This window comes from Acipenser ruthenus, chromosome 2 (assembly GCF_902713425.1).
Source record: "Acipenser ruthenus chromosome 2, fAciRut3.2 maternal haplotype, whole genome shotgun sequence".
Lineage (NCBI taxonomy): Eukaryota > Metazoa > Chordata > Actinopteri > Acipenseriformes > Acipenseridae > Acipenser > Acipenser ruthenus.
Genome location: NC_081190.1, coordinates 56,676,038 through 56,700,206, shown reverse-complemented (window position 1 = coordinate 56,700,206; position 24,169 = coordinate 56,676,038). Strand labels below are relative to the sequence as shown.

General features: G+C 37.7%; 1 protein-coding gene across 3 annotated transcripts; it reads right to left on the bottom strand.

Moving 5' to 3' along the window:
• Positions 1-899: 899 nt before the first annotated feature.
• Positions 900-24,169, bottom strand: LOC117408343 (platelet-derived growth factor receptor alpha-like). Of its 3 annotated transcripts, none has more exons than XM_034013263.3 (29): positions 23,932-24,169; positions 18,702-18,785; positions 17,939-18,247; positions 17,478-17,744; positions 16,328-16,467; positions 16,046-16,208; positions 15,730-15,907; positions 15,440-15,555; positions 14,970-15,281; positions 14,248-14,508; positions 13,974-14,104; positions 13,571-13,739; positions 13,128-13,317; positions 12,616-12,731; positions 12,387-12,513; positions 12,030-12,226; positions 11,582-11,676; positions 11,335-11,467; positions 10,916-11,020; positions 7,291-7,401; positions 6,913-7,066; positions 6,623-6,789; positions 6,219-6,334; positions 5,459-5,581; positions 5,166-5,277; positions 4,787-4,886; positions 4,585-4,690; positions 3,231-3,466; positions 900-2,943 (listed from the first exon to the last, which is right to left on the bottom strand). In XM_034013263.3, the coding sequence occupies exons 2-29, from the start codon at positions 18,760-18,762 to the stop codon at positions 2,796-2,798; spliced, it is 4,443 nt and encodes a 1,480-aa protein (XP_033869154.1). In that variant the 5' UTR covers positions 18,763-18,785; positions 23,932-24,169; the 3' UTR covers positions 900-2,795. The 3 variants fall into 3 exon arrangements, with proteins under 3 accessions (XP_033869154.1, XP_034762143.1, XP_033869153.1); XM_034906252.2 differs by lacking the exon at positions 23,932-24,169 and adding an exon at positions 23,120-23,480; XM_034013262.3 differs by lacking the exon at positions 23,932-24,169 and adding an exon at positions 22,163-22,250.

The following is a 24,169-nucleotide window of genomic DNA, read 5'->3' as shown; positions in this document are numbered from 1 at the left end:
GTGGACACGTCCGCACGACTCCATGTTTCATGGAGGATTATTACCTCCATGTTATTTATACTATTTACAAAGTCTGGATCTGTGCTCTTCATTCCAAAGGTTGAGGAGCACAGACCCTGGATATTCCAGCTACTTATTTTAAATGATGCCATTTTTATTAACAAAAAATCTATGGTTTATAGTAGTAAAGAAATAAGAAGTGACAAAGTTTTACATTTTCATATTTAAATTTGGTTATGTTTTATATATGTATACTATATTATTGTTATTTTCCTTAATTTTGTGGTATACAGGTGATACATTAGCTAATTAGCTTAGTGCAGATAAGGTTCCCTCTCTCTGAGTGGCTGAGAGGAGGGCCTTGGGGGAATTGCTGGCCCTATAAAATAACGCTCTGTTGTTCCCTCAGCTCTGCCCCTGAAAGACGAACTAAAAATACATTGTATTCATTATTATTGTTATTATTATACAAGTGGTTGCTGCGCATGGTAGCCTATGTAAGCACCAATATTCATTTTAGCAAAGGTTAATTTACGCTTTAATTTCATTCAGTTTAGAGGCGAGTTTAAAATCCTGTTCTGTTGTTCATGTTTATTGGGTTCCTCAAAAAATTGCTCTATCGCGCTTCACTGGCTTGAGACCGTGCGACAAATTTTATATTTTTTCAACATCATCTGAACCTGTGCGTTTTGCTGTCGCAGACACACAAGAAAAGGCCATATGACTTTTCAAACTGTCACTTTGAGACAACAAGGCCATGTATGAAGGGTTTCGCCGCCTCGCAAACAATAACAGATTTATGCACAAACGGGAGAATCCATGGCACGGTCGCGAGACTCTCAAAACTGTGAAAAATTGAGTTTCATGGGTAAACCTTGAGACTTGACACCCAAGAATAATCACTTTTTATATCATTTATTGAAATATAGAACATCTGAATTTACATATTGTATATTTCTGGAAAAAAAAGGGTATCGCGTTACATGTAATTGTACCTTTGTAACAAATGTTTCACAACACTTTTCCTTTCAAAACACTGGTATCTTGGAAACTTCTGTTTTGTGATGTTAAAAAAAAAGTTACAGGGAAAAAAAGACAAAAAAAGTGCAACAGTTTAACGTGCCTGTGGAGTACATCACAGTCAAACACTTACATTATAAACAGAGGCAGTGATACAGCTAGACATAAATGTTTAGGCAGTATTTTAAAAGACGATATAAGAAATACATATGTACAAATTGATGTATAACATCATGATATATTCATCTAATGTCCTTCATTAGGTAAAAGATTTATCTATACAGGTTTATTCCACTTTTCAGACTCATAGCCTCATTCTAATGTTAAGAGGTGACTTGGGCTGTTTGATTTCATACATAATTCTTGGGAGGGGACATCTGCAACCTATTTAAACCATTATTCCTTCATACAGAACACTGATTGGTATACAGAAACTTTGTAAAAATGTAGCATTCTCATATAAATTGTTCTTTCTGTAGCCCTATCCATAAAAATATTTACATAAAAAAATAATCTTTGTACAAAACAGCAGTTTCACATTACCATTTATTTGGGTATATTGTTTTATACCTGACATAGTTTGTGAAACACAGACTACCATACACCAAAACATTTCTTTTTTTCAAGGTAATTTTAATCAGATACTCTGGTCCCTTTTCATCTTATTTTTGGACTTCAGAGCTACTTAATAAGAGCTATTTTGTTGAAATAAATATGAGTCGTACATCTTTTGAGATGCAGAATAAACATAGTTTAGGTTGTCTTTTATTGGACTGCAAGGTAGCAGGCAGTCAGTGGTCTCCTTTATGTGTTATTGTTTAAAGGTTTAATTGGATATTTATGACTTTGTAGCTCTACATAAATCGTAGCTCTACAGTTGTAGCTTTTGCCCAATCTAATATCACCCAACTCACTACATATTCACAAAAAAAATACATATTTAATATGGTATAGTAATGTTTTTTTTTTAAATGACCTCTCCACACCTTTAGCTGCTGATGACATTATACCACAAACAAAACACGTAATAAATTCAACGTTATGCTTTACCAGGTACTGCTATTCATGAAACGGATGACTGTATTGTACTAATGAAAATTTTCGGGATACCTCTAAAATCTACAAAAACAGAAAAGCTACTGCAAGCTCTGTGACATGAGAAAACTCTGTGCATAAGATTCAGTCTGCTGCCTAAATTCTATCCATACATTGTTAGTGGGTTGGCTGTTTTAAAGCAGACTTTGTACCTTTTTACATCACTCCAAGGACCACCTCACTTTCCAACACAACCTTAGTGGTTTTAAAGACAAGAGACATGATATACATTGACAGTCTCTTTGAATGATGAAAATACAGTTTTGGTTGAACACAAGTGATAATATATCCCGTTGATGCTTCTTGATGTGTTTCTATCTAAACAAATGCCCATAAAACACAGAAAGTCTTTTTTGGCAGTGTTCCCCTTCATCTTTGTATGAAGCATTCCCTGCAGAAAGCAACATACTAGAGTACCAGAGAAAGAAGCCCACACTACATGTATGAGCTTGATATGTTTCATAAATTCATATTGTCTTGTTGGGATTCCCTTTCTTTTCTGCTTGCTTTTCAAAGCTTTTCAAAGTGCCACCTCTCTTTTGCATCCTCATCAATGCAGCGAAGTGGTTATCATTATGACTATTATTATTGTTACTTGTGTTTTTGGTCAAAAAAAGAAGTCTTCTGAATTGTTATTTGTTATTTGGCAAATCTCTTTCAGATATGGAATTAATCTGAGATTACAAGAAACTGTCCTCAGCCAGGTCAGATGAATCCAACCCCATATCATCCATCATCTCAATGTCCTCAATCGTTTCATCCTCGCGCTTGATGAATGTGGAACTGCTGGAACCTGTCTCGATGGCACTTTCTTCAGATGTCTGGGAGCTGAAAGACACATCGTTTTCAAAATGTAATGGGTGTGCTTTTGTAAAGGCTGTGGTGCAAAGAAGAAACCTTAATTATTTGCCTTTTAAATAACAGTGGCTTTCAGTTGTGCAACAGCAGAAAGCTATCAAAAGTGACCAACATGGCCAGGCTGATTTTACTTTAAAAACCCTGTTGTGTCTTCATAATGTAGACATTAATAGACAACACTATCTTATTTTCTAGTCTCTGAAATGGTTACCATCTATTTGTTCTCTAAAGAACATGTTCTTCGGAAGAGTGATTACCTGTGCCGGTTCCTCTTGCTGTACTCATCGTCTGAGACAGGGTCCAGGTCTGGCAAAGGGATGATGTAGCCACTGTCGGAGCTAAGTCTCTGCTCATCGAACCCACTCTCCCTGTCCTTCAGCTTGTCCTCATTTTTGTACGTGACACCGATGTAAGCGTCTTCAGTTTCCGCCTTCATTCGGGTAACAGCAGGGTGGTCGCTCTTCAGGAAGTCACGGTTCACCTTTTCATAGCTCTGCAGACACAGTTCCAATTAATAACCTAGCAGACAGACCAGGCCCCCTGCCATAACAATAACAGTTTCCCCATGGTAGATACAATTAGATACACTGGTCAAGTCATGTACCCATTCTTAAAGGTTGCGGGGACTAAGGATTTTAAAGGATACATAAGAAACCAAGATTTGCTAGATCTCAATTTTAGAAATCTCCATTTCTAAAAGCATGGGATGGTATAAACTCCCATACAATAACCTGACATCCAAAATGTCCCCCAATCACTTGTACAGTAAACAAAACAAAAGCGCAGCACGCACGCTTACATCATCGGTGTCTGTTTCAGGCAGAGCGTCCTGGTCGCCAAGGTGACACAACTGAGAATTCTTTCTCTGACATCCACTCTGATGTTGTCAGAGTTTCAGTTTCAGTTGTATTTTCGTTATCTTCAACTACAGAAACCCCAGCTTTCTTGAAGCAATGTTGCATTGTTGGCTGCCTGACAGAGTTCTAAGCATGCTTTAGCAAACGCACAGCATCTAACAGAGACATTTTATTTACACACTGAATTTTTGTGCTGATGTGCATCACTTGTTATTGAAATCAATGGGAATGGCAAACGGTATTTGTCCGATATAAACGACTGCCCGCAATAACCCTATGTTAAATAGTATACATATGTTTAAGCCTAAAATTGTATTTACTATGTATGTTTTAAAACATGTCTTAGTAGAATAAAAAGTACTGAACAGGGGGAGAGTTTGGGTAATCGTTATTTTAAAATTGTACAAAGTATGGATATTTCTTCTTGCATTTTATTATTATTTTTATTTATTTCTTAGCAGATGCCATTGAATGTTTTTATTGGCTTGTAATGCAATTATTATTATTTTCTTAGCAGATACCCTTATCCAGGGTGACTTACAATTATTACAAGATATCACATTATTTTTTACATACAGTTACCCATTTATACAGTTGGGTTTTTACTGGAGCAATCTAGGTAAAGTACCTTGCTCAAGGGTACAGCAGCAGTGTCCCCCACCTGGGATTGAACCCATGACCATCCAGTCAAGAGTCCAGAGCCCTAACCACTACTCCACACTGCTACTCCACAACTGGATGGCAAGAGACATACCTTCTTGTATTCCACAGGTAACAAGGACGCCACAGTGTCGCTCAGGCTGCAGAAGGAGGGTCTCTTTTCTGGTTCGCTGCTCCAGCACCTCATCATCATCTCATACCTACAAATAAATGTCAGCCAAAAAATGAGCTTATTGTCAATTTTTCAGTAAACATTGAAAAGTACAGACAATATAATGTTAATAATGCTTGCTTACACTTCGTTGTTTGCATGTTCAGGTCTTGTCATTCTGTAGCCACTTTTGATTTTGTTGTAAAAGCTGGAGTCCACCACCATTCCAGGATACGGGGTTCCACCTTAAAAAAGTAAAAGTATTAATATTGCACATTAACTTTAAAAACTCTTCACCCATTTCACATTATTCTATACATGTACCAGATGTTACCCCTATACATAGCAGCACTTCAGGATACACTATACCTTTGCAAAGTAATGACATATTTTGACAAAAAAAGATATTTAATTTAGTCATTCAGAACACTTAAAAGTAATGCTAATCTCAAGTGACAATGTATAATCAAGTAGAGTTATACAGTGTCTCCAACTGTTCAGATGTTTCCAGATGTTCAGCATACCTAGTGAAAAGATTTCCCACAGCAAGATGCCGTAAGACCACACATCGCTCAGCGTTGTGTACATATTATCGAAAATGCTTTCCGGTGCCATCCACTTCACTGGGAGGAAAGTCTGCAATTAGAAAAACAAGGACTTCAATTAGACATCAGATTGTACACAAGCTCTTTGTTGCTGTTCAATGTGAAAAAGGTGGTTTGACTTTTGACTGCTGCCATTGAGTGAATAACAGTAACGAATCAGTATGAATGACTTGGTGATGGTACTGCAGGATGTATTATCACAAGATACTTACACTGCCTTTAGAAACGTAGTTATTGTCATGCATGATGTCTCTAGCTAATCCAAAATCACAGATTTTCACAATCTTTCCTTGAGACAGCAGGACATTTCTTGCAGCCAAATCACGATGAACACACTATATAGAAAGGGAAGTACGTTTCTGTTAGTGTTACAGGAAGACATTGATTTGAGACTTTGTTATGTAAATGTACAGTATTGCATACTTTTAATAGCCTACTGATTAATTTCCCTAAACATGCACAAACCATTAAAAAAGCATATTAACTTTTTGGAGTTTCCAGGCAAATGAATAATTTCTTGCAACATAAGTACTTTGTAACAGCAGGGTAAATCAAATTTGGCAGAACTAGCACAGGCTATATAAAGTGCTTTTGTAAACATGTAATTTTTGCTAGATTGATGCTGACTGGCATCTCCTTCAGAGCAACACATTTTCCATCCATATCAAATTATAAACCTTGATTTATTGCATGGATGTGATGCGGTCCTTGTAATGCGATCCCTGAGATCATCTTTCCACACGACACAGTCTGCAGTTTACATGACTGTGCCACTGCTTGTATTGAAGGCCTGAAAAGTTACCTTCCCCTTGTATAACCACAGAGGTGGTATCAAATAAGCCTCAGTAAGCCTGGGATTGCTAATACAAGAAAATTACTTTGTGATGTCCCTAGAAATAACCATTACTGTCACAGTGGAAGAACCAGTGACACAGTTATAGAATTGTGCAGATAACTTTACATGCTACTTACATTTTTGGAAGCCAAGAACTCCATGCCTCTCGCCACCTGGTATGTGAAGCTGAGCAGGTCCATTACAGTGAGACCTTCACTGCTGTCATCTGATAGCAAATTGTTTACTTCAGTATCTGAGTAATTAAGGAACAAAATGTACATAAATATATATTTAGTTCAAAATAGTTATAAATAGAAATATGATCTCATCCTGTTAAAGAGTGCATATTATAGCGTGTTCAGTCATCTAGTGTGTAATTACATTGCTAGCTAACATTTAAAGATATGTCCATGGTAGGATACTAGACGACGTGTATCCTTTACAGTCGAATAAAATGACTATTGAATGCTGACAAATCAGAAAAGTAGTATTTATGGTCAACCAAGAATATTTTTGAGTCTTGAACTAACTGTAGACGTACCAGTTAGTGATTTCTGCTTATGTGAAGGTGGGTGATCATAATTTGATCTTTGGGAGTCTGAATACTTTGAACCATCCTTCATCTCCAGCATTGGCACGTACTGCGTTGTATCAGCTTGCTTCATGTCCATGTAGTCTCCTTTGTTTTCAAAAGACAAGATCACATAGCTGCAGAATGACAGGAAAACAAATGGATACTGATGTTACAGAGAGAATTTTGCAAATGACACTGTAACTCAGGTGGACATTATTTAAATATGGATAAAGAGTAGCAACATATTTTTTTATTACCTCCTAGTGCTTTCATCTGCTGGGTTGATGCCAAAGATATCGAGATCCTTCTTCACTTTCTCTGGGTGTCGATTTAAGAAGTTTTCACGGTTCTTATGCAGATAGTTAACCAGGTCTCCATAAAAGCAGTATTCAGTAATTATGTAAATAGGACCTGCAGCACGATGAGAATCAATAATGGCAAATTAAATTAAATGGTACACATTGTACAAACAGATATACCATATATATAAACCATATATTGAAAGGTCACAAATGTTACAATTGCAATTAATATTTTTTATGGATGTGTTTTATGAAAACTTTAGAAAGTATGCATAAATGTAAAAAAAGCAATACATTATAGTTGCTTCAGATTTTGAATATAGTTTAACATACCTGATTTGGTGCATGCTCCCAGCAAGTTGACAATGTTTAGATGGGGCCCCAGGTGAGTCATTATCTTTAGTTCAGACATGAGGGCTTGCTTCTCACTGGATCTTGCTGTGGCTGTGATTGGAACCAACAAGAATCAGTATTGTCAGTATGTTAATGTTTTATCATAAAACTGCTAACCATGACCAAAACCAATAACACTGTCACCAGCTTAGACAACAATACCTAACGGGGTAACCAGGGATGCGGGACGTGGGGGTGCGGCTGCACCCCCACATGCCGAGGGAGGGGTGCGGTGACGGTGTGGCTGTGCTGGCAACTTTTCTTGTTAACTTTAGTTTATGAATGAGCATTTGCACTGCCTGCAAGAAAGTCATGAATCAACGCTTCAACCAATTAGTATTGCCGTGTGCATGCTGTCATTTAGTGTTTCAACCAATTAGCACTAAGCATTGCTATGCGTGGACGATGTTCATTGTTACAACCTATCACTAAAAGTATCAGCCCCAAGCACTGTCATACGAGAGACAGCGTTTACTTTACAAGTGTGTCCTGACCTAGCAGCTGGTTTTGCTATGATAACTGTGTGTTTAACAATGTGGGATGGCAAAACATGAAAAATGAATCTCTGTAAATTTCCAGAACCACATTTAAACAGTCGAGAATAAAGGATATTTAACTGTTAACATGTGTCAATATATTTCCCAATAAACAAATCATTACCTTCCTGCATTTCTTTTTACTAGTAGTAAGAAACAGTCCATGTTCTGTATGCCACTTATTTTAATGTAATTAAATCATACTCTGTAGTGTATATGTAGTGGTGCTGTCTTCTCTGTCATGTTTTTTTTTGTATTTTTTTTTTCTTCACTACACCCTTTTATAACTGTTACTGCAACAGCCCAGGCCAGTGAGGCACTATAATTTCTATTAGTAGGCTCATACTAGTATTGTAATGTGATATCTTGTAAGAATTGTAAGTCACCCTGGATAAGGGCATCTGCTAAGAAATAAATAATAATAATAATAATTGTATTTGGGATTTGAGATTTTTTTAGTATGGATTCAAGTAGAAAGTGACATTTTATGTTTTCGTAAGAACTCAGAAGAGACTTTCAATCATTAAAGAAGGTAGATTAACAAGGTAAGCTTATGTCTGTTTTAATGGATGTATAACTGTGTTTCTTGCCACGGCATGACAAACTGCCATTTTCATTTTAGCTTCCAGTAGAAAATAGTTTTTCCATTGACCATTATTGATTGTTACATTTTGAGTTTAAGATTTTGTAATTGACCGCAATGTAATGGGGGAGTTCCAAAATGTAAAAAAAGAAATGCAAGACGTATATAGAAGGAAGGCAGGGAGGGATGCAAGACGTTTATAAATGAGGGAGTGGGTATAACTACTAAGAGATAAAACAATTCAAATAAAAACAAAATCTAAACAAATCAATTTACAACGATATTGACTTCAATCTTTCTTTCACTCTAAAGAATTACTCACAGATAAAAGCAACACGACTAGCTCGATTGCTAACAGGTTCATTGTTCTGTATCCCCGGATTGCAATTTAAATAGCGCCCCTTTTAATGCAAGCACAAGGTAATTAATACTTCAAGTTGTTTCTTTGTTAATTCTGCATTTTCCTATTTGTTAAGTTTAACAAGTCGTGTGTATCAGGACAGAATATCTGTATTTTATGAAATCAGCGGTGTGTAGTGACTACATCCTCCTCACAGTGAGAGGAAAGCCACCAGTTTTCATTAAGGAATGTAGAGCTACAAAATATTTGAGCTCGATTTAATCCAGCCCATGGTTAAACGATGGTAATTACAGCTTTAAGGACAGGTAGAGAGAACATAAATAAATGTAACAATCTACCAACCCTATAGTTGCTACCCAATGCCAAGCAGTAGTGCACTGCCTTTAAAATTGTAACTTTGTCGTCCCCCCCCCCCCCACACACACCCCCACACCCCCTTTTCATTTTCAGCGTCTCTGGGGGTAACTCTGAATAAAGTTAAAAAATACAATATATAGATAGGTAAGAATAATAAAAAATGTATTTAACAAAGATTCATGTCCATCAGAAGATTATATATACAGTGTGTATATATACAGCTATGGAAAAAATTAAGAGACCACTGCAAAATTATCAGTTTCTCTAGTTTTACTATTTATAGGTATGTGTTTGGGTAAAATGAACATTTTTGTTTTATTCAATAAACTACTGACAACATTTCTCCCAGATTCCAAATAAAAATATTGTCATTTAGAGCATTTATTTGCAGAAAATGACAACTGGTCAAAATAACAAAAAAGATGCAGTGTTGTCAGACCTCGAATAATGCAAATAAAATAAGTTCATATTCATTTGTAAACAACACAATACTAATGTTTTAACTTAGGAAGAGTTCAGAAATCAATATTTGGTGGAATAACCCTGATTTTCAAGCACAGCTGCTGGAAAAACCAATCCTCAGAGTTGGGGAACATTGTCAGAGCAGAAGGAAGCAAGTTTTCTTCCAGGACAACCTTGTACTTGGCTTGATTCATGCCAAAGCTGCCCGATTCCAGCCTTGCTGAAGCACCCCCAGATCATCACCGATCCTCCACCACATTTCACAGTGGGTGCGAGACACTGTGGCTTGTAGGCCTCTCCAGGTCTCCGTCTAACCATTAGACGACCAGGTGTTGGGCAAAGCTGAAAATTGGACTGATCTGGGGGTGCTTCAAGGCTGGAATCGGGCAGCTTTGGCATGAATCAAGCCAAGTACAAGGTTGTCCTGGAAGAAAACTTGCTTCCTTCTGCTCTGACAATGTTCCCCAACTCTGAGGATTGGGTTTTCCAGCTGGACAATGCTCCATGCCACACAGCCAGGTCAATCAAGGTGTGGATGGAGGACCACCAGATCAAGACCCTGTCATGGCCAGCCCAATCTCCAGACCTGAACCCCATTGAAAACCTCTGGAATGTGATCAAGAGGAAGATGGATGGTCACAAGCCATCAAACAAAGCCGAGCTGCTTGAATTTTTGCGCCAGGAGTGGCATAAAGTCACCCAACATCAATGTGAAAGACTGGTGGAGAGCATGCCAAGACGCATGAAAGCTGTGCTTGAAAATCAGGGTTATTCCACCAAATATTGATTTCTGAACTCTTTCTAAGTTAAAACATTAGTATTGTGTTGTTTAAAAATGAATATGAACTTATTTTATTTGCATTATTCGAGGTCTGACAACACTGCATCTTTTTTGTTATTTTGACCAGTTGTCATTTTCTGCAAATAAATGCTCTAAATGACAATATTTTTATTTGGAATTTGGGAGAAATTTTGTCAGTAGTTTATAGAATAAAACAAAAATTTTCATTTTACCCAAACACATACCTATAAATAGTAAAACCAGAGAAACTGATAATTTTGCAGTGGTCTCTTAATTTTTTCCAGAGCTGTATATATATATATATATATATATATATATATATATATATAGAGAGAGAGAGAGAGAGAGAGAGAGAGAGAGAGAGAGAGAAAGAGAGATCCAAGGCAGTAGTCCCTTTTCTAACTTAAAATTTTTATTTCATGAAAACAAAAAAATATATATTAACAAAACGCTCAAATACTCACGCTTCAGCATTTTTACAGCAACTTTCATCACTGGCTGTGAACGGCTTAACCCATATACGGTTCCTTCTACCACTTTGCCAAAAGCACCGGACCCAAGGATTCGGCCTATGAGAACAAATTAAGATTAAAGAACAAAATGCATACGTATATTGGTGTTTGAGGTCAGTTATCTAAAGGAGGAAAAAGAAGATTGAAAAAGAAGTGATTGTGTTTGTTTGATTCTAACCAGGCTGTGACACTCGGCTGGAGTTTTAGCACATCGAGGTGTGACCTCAGACATGATCTCATCAGACAGCACTTCCATCCCTTTAGGGGCGAGACACACTTTTTTTAGGCAGATTTCAAACCTGCCTAAAAAAAGATAACCATTGTTACTACCCACTAACAAAACATGCCTTCCACTAATACTGAATGCTTACCAAGCACAAGTCCATCACGAGGAAACTCCCATCTAGAGTCATAGGGCAGCTGCATGGGATCCACATAGATATATTCATGGCCGTCGGGGCTGATGGACTCAATCACCCTCCATCTAATCTCATATCTGGGTTTCTAAGAAAAAAAGAAAAATCAAAACCTCGTTTGAGACATCGGTCTGGGCTACACAATGCAACACCTGAAAAAAGAAATAGCTGATTACAGTGAACTATGAGTAGCATTCTGTACCTGTTTCCAGATAATGACGAGCACTATCAGTGAGATGATGACAATGACCAACAAGACAAGCACTGCAGCAGCCACTGTTAACTCAGAGCGTAAAGCTGTTGAAAAAAAAAACAAACAAATCAACGGCAGGTTTAAAAAAATACTCCACACCTAAATAATGCTGTGGGAGTCATTTTATAGGTTCACCTTGTGGGTCCAGGTGTGGACAGAGCCTATGCTAAACTAAATAGAGGCCACACTCATCTAGTAGCTCTTTCATACCTAAGTGCAATGTATACTTGTGGCCCACATTCTAGTACAGGGAAGCACAAGGCCAAAAGGTATGAGCACATCTGAGACTACAGATTCTCTACTCATCATGTTAGAACTTTTTTAAATTTCACAAAACGAAAGTTTTCCTCAGACTTTAGTGCACTTATTGACTACTAAGAGACAGAAAAATACTTACCATGCGACACTAGTTTCACTTCTCGGGCCACTGCAGCAAGCTCATTCTTAGCTAGACACTTCACTGCCAAAGTATCCTCTAGCTTGGCAAATATTACTTCGCTTTCAATCTTGTTCTCTTCATCTAGATGGGTTTCAATAGTGATATCAGTTGAATTTACGGGCAGTGGAGTCCACTGTGATGAATCATTTGCACATCTAGAAGGGAAACGACGAAGGGAATACTGTATTAGACACCTTATCACAAGAATTACTGAAGATGAAGCAAGGTAAATTATAACAGCAGCACACAATTAAGTTGTGTATTCTGAGATGTAAAAAAAAAATGGCAATGCTGAAGCAAGGATAAATGACTTACTGTTTGATGTTCTTGCAAATGAACCATTCAACTTCAGGTGTAGGTAACCCATCAGCTATGCACACTACCGACTGTCCACTGTTGGAACCGTGGTGAACATCCATCAGATCCACTATGGCTGCTGGAACTGCAAAAATAAATTGATATACATGAAACACAGAAACGATTAGTATAACAACGACAATAAATTCTAATAGTTGAAACACATTTAATCACACAAAGCCCTTACCTTTCACTTGCAAGGAAAAAGTATAACTAACACTCTCGTTTCCATTCTGAACTAAAATGGTGTAGTTGCCACTGTCCTCTTCTTTTGCACGAATGAGCATCAGGGTACTCTGATATCTGTGAATTAAAAGAACAATGAACTTTTTTTAATTGAAGGGCTTTATAATCCACTCACCGTCAAACAAGATGGAAGCAGTTGCCTGCAATGAATACCCCTAAACACAAAATCCAATCCAATTTACTACAACAAAGCAGACATAAGTGTCATCTAACTGAATGCAAAGCACAGAAAATAGGAAGCATTAACAGCAAACCATAAAAATCTGAAGATAAAAAGTAATATTACATAATGTTTTTTTTCCAGCAATTACAGTTCTTATAATATAGAGGATAGTTTACTTTTGATTCTTTTTTCATTTTTGTTGATGTTTTCTTCTGCTTTGATTCTACCATTAGGCAATATGACTGATCATATTGTTCACAGCTAATGGTCAAAAAAGAATACTTCTTTACCTTGTTTCACTGACTTCTGTCTTGGTGCTGGTCATTTCTGTGTTGTCTTCATTCAGTACAACACTGCCTTTAAACCAGGTCACTTTAGGATCAGGGTAAGCTTTGATGTTCATTTTAAATTCCTTTACTTCATGTAGGTCTGCATATTCCATTTCGGCAAACTTTGGGTCCAAAGTGATAAATCCTTTCTCTTTAGAAAACAAGAAATACAAGAATAGAAATTAATAATTGCATGCATATACTCCCTTTTAATCACATATCTACTTATATATTTACATTTTAATTATTTGAAATAAAATGTCAAGCTAACTCAATTTTGCAACTTACAGTTGGACAAATACCTGATTGTGGTTGCACAAAGTCCTAACTTTAGGATTGCTTGCATGTTTATAAGCAGTTGCATTATTAATCTCATAGATGGGCTTTTTTAAAGTTCAATTTACCATAAACTGTGATGGTGACCTTCTTCACTTGTATCTCATCACTCATCACATGGGTTATGGAGCACTCGTACAGCCCACTGTCCTTCACAGAGGCCTGTGGGATACTCAGAGTGTACCAGATTTCAACATCCTTCTTGTTTTCCTTCACAGTCTTCAGTCCTCTGTTAGCCTATATAAAAAGGACAGCACGTCAAATGAGCAATTATTTAAGACCAATCTAATGTGACTTTTTATTAAACTCATGTTTAATCCTTACATTTATAATTGAATTTTGTTGTTGTTCTGGAAGGAACTTTAGTAAACCTCTTTATAAGTTATTGTGGTTGGGGGGGGCGGGACTTTCTTCCAGTATATGAAGATAATGGTAATTTCTTCAGTAATATTTGATGGCATATTTTCTTACCAGTTTCCCCGGGTACTTCCAGTGGTCCTCAAGCATCTCACTCCCTCTGGCTATACAGGTAATGATGATAGGTTCCCCTTCCATAACAACTGTTTTTGGAGCCTCCAACTCAACGTGAAGTTCAGAGGTTTCTGAAGAGGAAATGTATGGATGGAATTAGGCCAATTTTTCAGGTGGGCATGGAGCTGTTTTTAATCTCAATCCATGAAAATCAGCTCTAAATGTTCCCTCATGCAATAAATTATAATTCTGTCATTCAATGTTAGGCACATACCTCTCCAGCCGTGCACTATATATTCTTCACTCATGACTTCCACGCCATTAATGATACATACATAGGTCCCTTCAGGAAAGACCCCAATGAAGCCTCTTTTGCTGTCGTACAGGCTGGATACTGTCAAGCCTGTGTCTACATTGGTCAGGGTAACATTTGAATGCGGGTCAGTTACACGACAAGGGATTTCCATGTCCTCGTAGGTTGCAGGAACATGTTGACTAAATTGGTTTAGAGGCGGAATAAAAGGAACCGCTGGATCTGTAATGAAAAGTAAATGTGTGTTAGATTCACACTTTAGTCTTTAGAAACTAAATGTTAATAAGGGAAATGATAAGCTAAAAAGTGGTGTTAAAACAATTACGGTTGCACTATAGTTTGGGGTTTTTTGTTTTACATTTTTGGTTTATAGCTAATTGTTTATTTCTACACAAGTATATTTTTAGGATGAAAAATGTTTGTGGACACTGAAATTCTTGTACATAAATTAAAAGGATTCAAAATGATGTACAAACTGCAAAACAGAACGAGAAACATAAAACCCACGCTGAGTTTCCATGAAAGAACTTAAACTAACCAAAGAATTGATAAACCATAAACTGTCTACGGTGAAATTTCAGCAGACGTGGTGCTCTGTAAGCGCCAAGGAAAGTTAGAATCACTTATTATGTCCAACTCCACCCATAATCTTTCCCTAAAATGGCCTTCATTGTTTAACATACCTGGAACATAAATGTAAATGGAGCTCTCGTCCAGATTAGCATCCTCTGTGTTGTTCACTGCTGAGTAATAACAGGAGTAGTATCCTGTATTGGAAGCCGAGGCATTCAGTACGTTAAGAGAAGTCACAAAGAGTCCACTGTTGTCTTCTTCCTCCTCAAGAATGACCTGACTCTCTTCGACAGGGGTATTCCAGGTTACCTCGCTCTCCCCAGAGCAACTCAGTTTGAACGAGGATAGAGGCTGCACAATGAGTTCCTCTTTATGGGGGGAAATTACTGGCAATGCTTGCTGGCGCAGAGGTAAACGAGGCCCTGAATTAAATAAATTAAGAAAACAGATCGACAAGCTGATTGACTGACAGATTAATTCTGTCAATGGACATATATATAACACTAGTATAAAACTAGATTTGTGTTAAATCAGTGCAGATAATTGTGTGCTTTAAAGAAGTATGATCCAATTTTCTTACCTTTCACCCTTAAAGAAAATGTGAAACTAGTTTGCTTATTTTCATTCTCAGCCTTAATAGTATAGTTTCCGATGGCCTCCTCTTTTGCATGAATCAGTCTCAGAGTACTTTGATACCTGTGAATTAAAAGTACAGTATACATCAATACCTAAAATAAAGAAAAATTAGGACCCAGAACATCTGAGGACTTCATCTAGTCAGTGTATAATATATTGTAATATGTCGTACAAGCATTATAAATTATATGCTGCTATTGTTATTTAGAAATGATATGTATTGTTCTGCTTTACCTGATTCCACTTATATGGGTTGTCACTGCATAGCCTCCAGTGACTGCAACATTGTCCCTTAACCAAGTCACTTTTGGTGCTGGGTAAGCTTCAATGTTCACTGTGAGTTCCTTATCATCATATAAGTTTGCATATTCCATTTGGCCAAACGTGGGAATCAAAGTTATAAATCCTTTCTCTATGGAAGGGAAGAAAACAACAAATACATCATTTCAAATTGTCTGCATGGACTACCTCCTGAATCGATACTATAAAGTAAATGATGCAAAAACTCAACAGCTTAATTCATGAAATACAGCATTAGCATTCAACATACCATAAACAGTAATGTTCTTCGTCCTCACTATTGTCTCGTCCTGCATTTGTGTTACAGAACATTCGTAATCCCCAGTGTCTTCCACAGAGGCTTGAGGAATATTCAGTGTGTACCGCACCTCACCATCTTGCATATTCTTCACATCCTGCGCTCCTCTGCCAGCCTTTTCAGAAAAACACATATTATTTAAGAATCGTCGCTAATAGGTCAAGATCATGATGATGTTAACGATAAGAGTGATCTATTACCATATAGATGTAACTATCTGGGCTATTTCCTTACCTGTTTCCCAGGGTACTGCCAGTCCTGTTGGAACATGTGGTCCCCACTGACTACGCAAGTTAAAGAGATATGCTCCCCTTCCTTCAGCACTGCCTGATGCACCTCTAGTTCAACATGGAGTTCGGAAAGCTCTGAAGGGACTAACATTAGACAGAATTGTTTTTCAGGTGAAATTTTAACCTATGTAGGACACACAACTACAAAAAGCACTTAATTAAGCATTTTTTTAATAATATGCTAAATTAACCATACATTTCTGTTTAGCCACCTAAACTATTCTAAATGTTTTTGTTAAAACAAACAGAATCCCCATGATGTTCTGAACAACTGCAAACTAAAGCCTAGGACACACATGAGCAGCGCGGCACTGCTTGCGGGGAGCGGAGTGGGGCGGTGCGCGGCAATACCGCTTTGTTTGGTGGACACACACCAACGTTGTGAAGCAACGATAAAAAAAAAAAAAAAGACAGCCCACCACCTCCCAGCACTGTACAACAACCCCAAAAATGTATATCATTCTTGAACTTTTACTGCTTGAACCCAGAGTGAATAACCATGTCCATCTCCAGAAATTTTTATCAGGATCTAACGTTATAAGTTGCCATATCAGAACACCACTCAGAAATATTTACATATAAGTATATGTATGTAAAATATGATATTTATTTTGGGATACAATGTGAAAGCCTTTTTCTACAAAGAAACAGCTATTATATATCCAGCACCACACTTAACAACACTAGACTGGAAAATGTTTGAGCGGGGATATTTTGCAATTCTAAAATTCTGCCACAGCAACACTTTTCCACAACGTTATTTTTTCGTCAATGTGTGTTCACTCTAATTGAAATAAAAGGTGAGTGATATGTGCGCCATTTTGCCATTCCCACTAGCAGTGCCGCGCTGTGTCCTAGGCTTAAGAGTGTCTTTTCGTACAGAGCATTTAACCCAAATCCAGCATTATTGTGTCACATTATTAATTTGAACCTAGCCCACAAGGGAATGTTTTAGTGGTTTCTCCCATTTTTAAAGAGATTTTCCTTTACGTGACTTACCGGTAATCGATTGAGCATACATTCAAATGGCATGCTGTGAATCTCTGTAACAAAGAACTAGAAGAGCAGCATTTATTGCTAATTTGGATACATACCTTTTTCGCCGTGGACTATATATTCTTCACTTTGAGTTTTCACTCCATTGACAGTGGTTTTACAAATGTAGGTTCCGGGAGGGAAGATCCCGATGAAGCCTCTTTTGTTGTCATACTGGCTGTTCACCTCGACGCCTGTATCTATGTTGGTGAGGGTCACGTGTGTCCGAGGGTCAGATACACGGCACGGAATTTCCATACCAAAGGGACTTGGAAGAACATGTTTACTGAGTGGATCTTCATGGACAAGGAAAGCCACCGCTGGATCTGTGAAAAACAAAGAAAAGTTACTGTTAATGCATACGTCAATTTAAAACAATCTGAAAAAAACATTGTGGAAATTACATACATTGCTTTTGGTTTTATTACTATATTTTTAAACAAAATATGATTCAGTGGTTTGGAGCTTGGTGTGCAATGCTTAATGAACATGTACTTTGTTGGTGATGTTAACAACATACCTGGAACAAAAATGTAAACTGAGCTCCCATCCATCTCCTCATTGTTATTATCTAATGGTGCATACATGCAGGTGTAGAATCCAGTATGGGAAGCAGAGGCGTTCTGTACATGCAGAGATGTGACGAAGTGTCCAGTGTTCACAAGTTCTTCTACCAGAGTGACATCTTTCAGTGACACAGGGGTGTCCCAGCTCAGCTGGCTTTCTCCAGAGCAACTCAGATTGATGGAAGAGTGGGGCTGTACAATGAGTTCATCTTTATCAGGGTAAATGACAGGCATCAGCTGTTCACAGTCAACTGACTGGGGACCTGAAAAAATATATTGTAATAATAATAATAATAATAATAATAATAATAATAATAATAATAATAATAATAATAAAGCAGATAAGACTGATGCATAAATATTTGATTCATAATATATTACCCTGATTTATGCATAAATCTCTGTTTTTCACTGCTTGTAAAAAATATAGATTGGCTTATCATGTAGCCTATTTAGATTTTATATTGTTACAGTTTTGCAATGCTGGACAGAATTTTGATAACAAAAAAATTCCCAAAAATGTAAAATGTGAATTCTATTTTGTACCAGTAAATATGACTCATTATTTACTGACAGCTTGTGTGTGCTGTATCCTTTGGGATTCACCAGAATTGACGTTAATGTTAAGGAGGAACTATTGAGCATACAGTGCTCCCCACAAGACCTCTATTTCTCAATTCTAATAAGAAATATGCTATTTTGTTAACACTTGTTTACCTGTAGAGATCTCAATCAAGAGATATCCCAGAATCAGGAATGTCTTCAAGAAGACAGCCATGCTGGCGTGATCTGTTGCAGAACCTGAATAAATAGGATAATGTTAATTTTAAAAACGTTTTGTTTGACCAAAAAAAAAAAAAAAGCCATATTTACTAACTTAAAACCCGCCCTTCAAACAGCTGGCCACAGTGTCCACAGTTCTAGAACATCCTCAATGTTCCAAACAGACATGGAGCCCATTCCCCAAAAGCAACTTTAACCTAACCAGCATTGTCAAACAATCCTAAGTACAACGTTTGCAAACTGCAGTGTTTCGTGAGCACCATCGTAACTCCATTCGCTCTTGAGCGACTACTTTAGTTCACGAATGATCTGGCGTAATCTTGACATGTTCGTGGAGGTTGCAATGCACTGTGGGAATGTAAAGACAGAATTCAGTTAGGGCTGCTATTCAGAGGATAGTTGCTTTGAATCATCAGCAACACCGCAGACGCCCTCTAACAAAGCCCCAAAGAAACTATTCAAGGCCTAACGGTGCACATGAACATCACGAACAGGCTGCACTTTCACGTGGGGTTTTGAGAAACACTTCAAGAGACTGGAAGCAGCCACCCATTCATTGTGACAATGTTTGTGAGCTCCAAGTACTTCTGTTATAGGGAAACGAGGCCCTGGTTGGTTCAGATCAATAAAAACAATGAGTTCGTTTTGAATTGGTTTTTATTCTACATCCACTCTTTTACATAAATGTTATTAAAAAAAAAACATAATATTGTAGCGATCTCGGTTAACGTAGGCTGGCGCATCACACAGGGCGAGGCAATCCACACACAGGCGGAGGGCGGGCGCAAATCCGGGACCTCTCGCACTAAAGCATAGCGCTAATAACGCTGTACAAAAGAGCCGGCTCCTTTGCAAGGAGCGTATTATCAGGCTTATGTCTCTGTGTGTGATTACGTCACCTACCAGCCCTGCTGCTGCCTACCCCTGTGCACGCTACACTCACTCCTGCCAGCCTCAAGTCCGCCCTGGACTTGCTCACCAGGCTACAGTCTGATGAGTGCATGCCGAGGTACCTGCATCCCACTTCTGACACCAATGTAGAGATCTCGGTTAACGCAGGCAGACACATCACACAGGGCGAGGCAATCCACACACAGGCGGAGGGCAGGTGCAAACCTGGGACCTCTTGCACTAAAGCATAGCGCCGATACCGCTGTACAAAACAGCCGGCTCCTTTGCATGGAGCGTATATCGGGCTTATGTCTCTGTGTGTGATTATGTCACCTACCAGCCCTGCTGCTGCCTTCCTCAGTGCACGCTACAATATTATAAACACATACTTCATGATCATTAAAAACGTCCGACATTAACTGCCACAGTCTTACAGCAAACACTATGGAAGCTATGACTGAGCAATCTCAGTATCCGCACCACTTTCAAACTACAGTAACCGACAAGAAAGTCAGCTCCTTCTGTATTGGCATCAATGATTTTCTTTAATTAATTTGGTGTCACTAAAAATGGGGTCGGGGCTAAAGGGGTAAATCAGATTCCAATACACTTAAAACGACCCAAGCCAGACGGCTAAAGGAGCAAATTCATGTGATCACATGAGATAATGGAAAGTTACTTCAGACCCTTTTACTTACTGACTTGGCACCTGGATGGCTTAGTTCAAGGCACCGATATTATATATTGTAATATATTTAAATGCTAAACTAATGAGTTTTCAAAAACTTAATAATTTCGCCAGTTTATAATTCCATGAAGACACTAAAAATGCCACATTTGCAATTTAATTTTTTGCTCAGTGGTGATTTGTTCAGACAGAACTGAAGACTAAACTAGGACTTGTAGCCAGAGTGACCAAACATTAAGCAACAGCCACAGGATTGAACCTAACCACTAAAAAAATGTTTAAAATAAATATTGCACATCTGTAACTAAGATGGATTTACCAGTGAGCAGGAGGATGATGGTAAATGTAGTTCTGAGTGGTCCATGCGGGAACATGGAAAGCCATCTTGATGTAGGGAATGCAATTTAAAAGTTTAAAAAAGTGGTCAAAATGTAAAAAAAAAAAAAAACACAGTACACAATACACACACCTTACGTAAACAGTTGTAGCAACACATGGGAACATGTAACACAAAATAAAAAGGTCCTTATGTGCCCTTTAAGCTGAAGTAAAATGCTGGGGGGTAAATCCATTTTGCAACATTAATCACAAGAGGGCGCCAAAATACAACATTCTTTCCTGGCTACATCTCTGAAGGCATCAAGTTACTGCTGCTAAAAAAAAAAAAGTTCGCAGAGATGCGCCACCAGAAACATGTATTCTTTCTGTTCTACTCGTTTCTGTGATGCATGGCAAACAATGCAACGCACGTGAAAGTTGACTTTTTGTATTAGATTTATTTTATTTTCTTCCGTTTCAGGTAAACTATACTAAAATCCCATGTACAGTGTTGATCTTGTGATTGTTCCGATAACAAAAGTGCACATAAATGACTGAACAATAATGCATGTAACACACCAAACCAATGTCAAAAATAAATGTAAATATTCAATTTCAGACCAATCAGAAACCAGAGATCAGCGATGTGTGAACTCGATGGACACAAGTCGGATTAACCAGTGCTCCCAGAAAGCTTTTTCAGAGAAACACAGGATTGTTTAAAATGTAAGGAGATCCAAACACAGCAGGGAAATTAGTAGCGGTAATGAATTCGTATGATTTCCATACGGGATACTCCTGTTTTGGCAAATTCATTGACACGGCTTATGGAATCTTGCCATATAGATATATAAACCGCTCTCTCTCACACACACACAAAAACGACTTAATTCAAGTTGTCAGAATGTTCACAAGCCAATAATTTCGTGCTCTTTTAATCTTCAATACACACTCTTGTGAGTAGTACCAGACAGACATTAGCACTGGATTCAATCACAGTCTGCAGCCGGACTCCTCTGATGTCCAGGCCCCCTGGATTTTATCAGGGGTGTAGCGCGAGACGCCAGTAAGGATGGTTAAGAGCGCTTGCTAAACTGCAGTGATATGATTGGTACGTGAGAAAGGTAAATGATGGGTCCACCCAACCCCCAGCAACATTGTTTGAATTGTGGAGTTTCAGATATCAAACTGAACCATGCGCCGCTATCAACTTTATACAACACTTTGGAAACAATCAATTTCAACGCTGACTACAAAGTCATGCATTTAGCACGGTAAGTAATAGAAACATTGTAAGCAACAGCATATAAGGGAACAGCGCTTTCCACAAAGTGAACAAGTAAAGGGAATACATCCTGCAATTACATACGTATTGGGTTATCGAAAACTGTATAATGTACCTTCCCAAACATGCGAAATGTTGTTGAGTAAAAACACACACACACACACACATACACACACACACACCAATATACTGCATCGAATTAAAATAGCCTACCGTTGAGTAGTGTAAAGAAGGCGCCTGTGGAGTCTGCTTTGTGGGGAACACTGAATTACCGCGTCTGGGCAAAAGCACCAACACATTTTGTTTTTATTATTATTATTATTATTATTTTCTTAGCAGACGTTTGTTAAGCAATTCACTCAGCCGAGTCCAAATAGACTAATTAAACTTGTCAAATTCCGGGGTGTTGAGGCCGTTTAATGAAAACCTGGGCTGACGACCTTCCCATTGGAACAGTGTCACAGAGTTTGGGAGATTCAGTTGAAGGTGACAAACGGTTAATCAGTTGTGTAGGCTACGTAAATGGGTTTGTAGGCTAAGTATACTTATAATAGTCCCTATAGTTAACCATTTAGATATTAATACCCGGTATTTATGTCTTTCTTCGGTTCTCGGGTAGACCAAACCAAGTTTGCAGATATGTTTCTTGAGATCCTTGTTCGCTTCTTTGTAATGTCTGGCACTTCGAAAAACTGCCGAGCCCAAATTGTTTCAGATCGCTACTCTGCACAGAATATATTATAGCTGGTATGTAATCCCACACTGGAATAATCCATTTACATGGGAATATCCTGCTTGAAAAGCGCAGGGGAATGAAGAAAAACAGAAAAAAATAAGTAGGGTACTAGTAACGAAATTTAGAGACACTAGCATATAAAAGCATTTAAAGCAGGAATAATATAATTCTGAAATAGCTAAATTAGTTAGAAGATGCGGCTACTATAAATGCTCACGATATCATAGGAGTAAATAGGAAAAACTTAGAGCGGTTTCGTTTTTACAAAAAAATAAATAAAAAAAACTTCTTCCAATGTTTTGCCATATTATACTTATATTTGTCATAGTCCTTTGTAAGTCACCAGTGCTCGAAGTCCGTTTCTATCGTGTTATCTGAGAAAGGACCTCAATTCCAGTAAAAAAAAAAAAAAAAAAAAAAAAAAAAAACCATACCATATGCAGGAATGCGAGTGCCTCCACTGCAGTTCCAAATGTGTTTGTCATTAGAGAATCTCCCCGAAGAAACTGCAAAACTTAAGACGTGCCGTCTCCCACTGTGATAACGTTTAGTCAGGCTTATTATCCGTCATTATCCATAGCATCCTCCGAAAATGCGAAACAAGTTGAAAGTGCAGTCGCTCGGGGTTTTCAGAACTGTAATCCAGAGAGTAGGCGATACTGAATTTGAAATTTAAAATTAGTTTGGTGGTTTTGATTCACTTTCCAGAAAATATCCAAATGCCAGTCCATTTTTAAATATGTCGCTGAATTCTCTTCAATATCCAGATGTATTAGTTGATTAATTGATAAACTTCAGTCAGCTTCCTATGTTGTTCCCGCAAATCGCAATTCCATACATAGTAAAATGCTGTGTTGTGTCTAGCAAATTGCAAAAAGTGTAATTTGGAGTGATTTGTTGAAGTTATAGACAATACCAAATATATATCCCCATAGAAAAATTAACCACTTTCAAACGTTGCCCGTTTAAAAATGCAAAACTGAATATACTAAGTTAATGCTCTTACTGTAGTTTTCCATAAACAAAAGTTATTTATCATAATGCTATTCGCTTTGAACTGCAGTGTAATTTTAAGTGCCTTTTTGTTATAGCATCACATGGGTTCAACCAAGCTGATTAGGTTAATAACGTTAAACATAAAGTACACAATATATACTCATATGATCAGTAAGGTGCTTTAAAAGTGTAGGATGTATAGGCAAGCGAACCACTTTTAAATAACTAAACATACTATGCAATACCATACCTTTAGAATCTTTTTTCTTCTTTTTTTCCCTTTAAAAGAAAATGTTGGATCAGTTAAAATTGATCTAGATGCTTCATTCGTTTTTGTTTTTTAATCGATGTATGTTTCTGGTCTTCTTACAATGATAATCCACAAAGCAAGACAATCCTATAGGGTAAGGAGAAGCATATGTCCCGTTCTTTCTACTTCCACTGCTACGCTTGGTAATGGGGTTTCAACCACCGCGACTTGTAATTGA

Coding starts and splice junctions, on each gene's coding strand:
- LOC117408343 (XM_034013263.3), bottom strand. CDS start 18,762: ATGGCTGTCTTCTTGAAGACATTCCTGATTCTGGGATATCTCTTGATT. Junction 7,402..10,915: donor TGCTGTAAAAATGCTGAAGC/GTGAGTATTTGA, acceptor TTCCAATCACAG/CCACAGCAAGATCCAGTGAG. Junction 4,887..5,165: donor GTGGGAAATCTTTTCACTAG/GTATGCTGAACA, acceptor TACTTTTTTAAG/GTGGAACCCCGTATCCTGGA.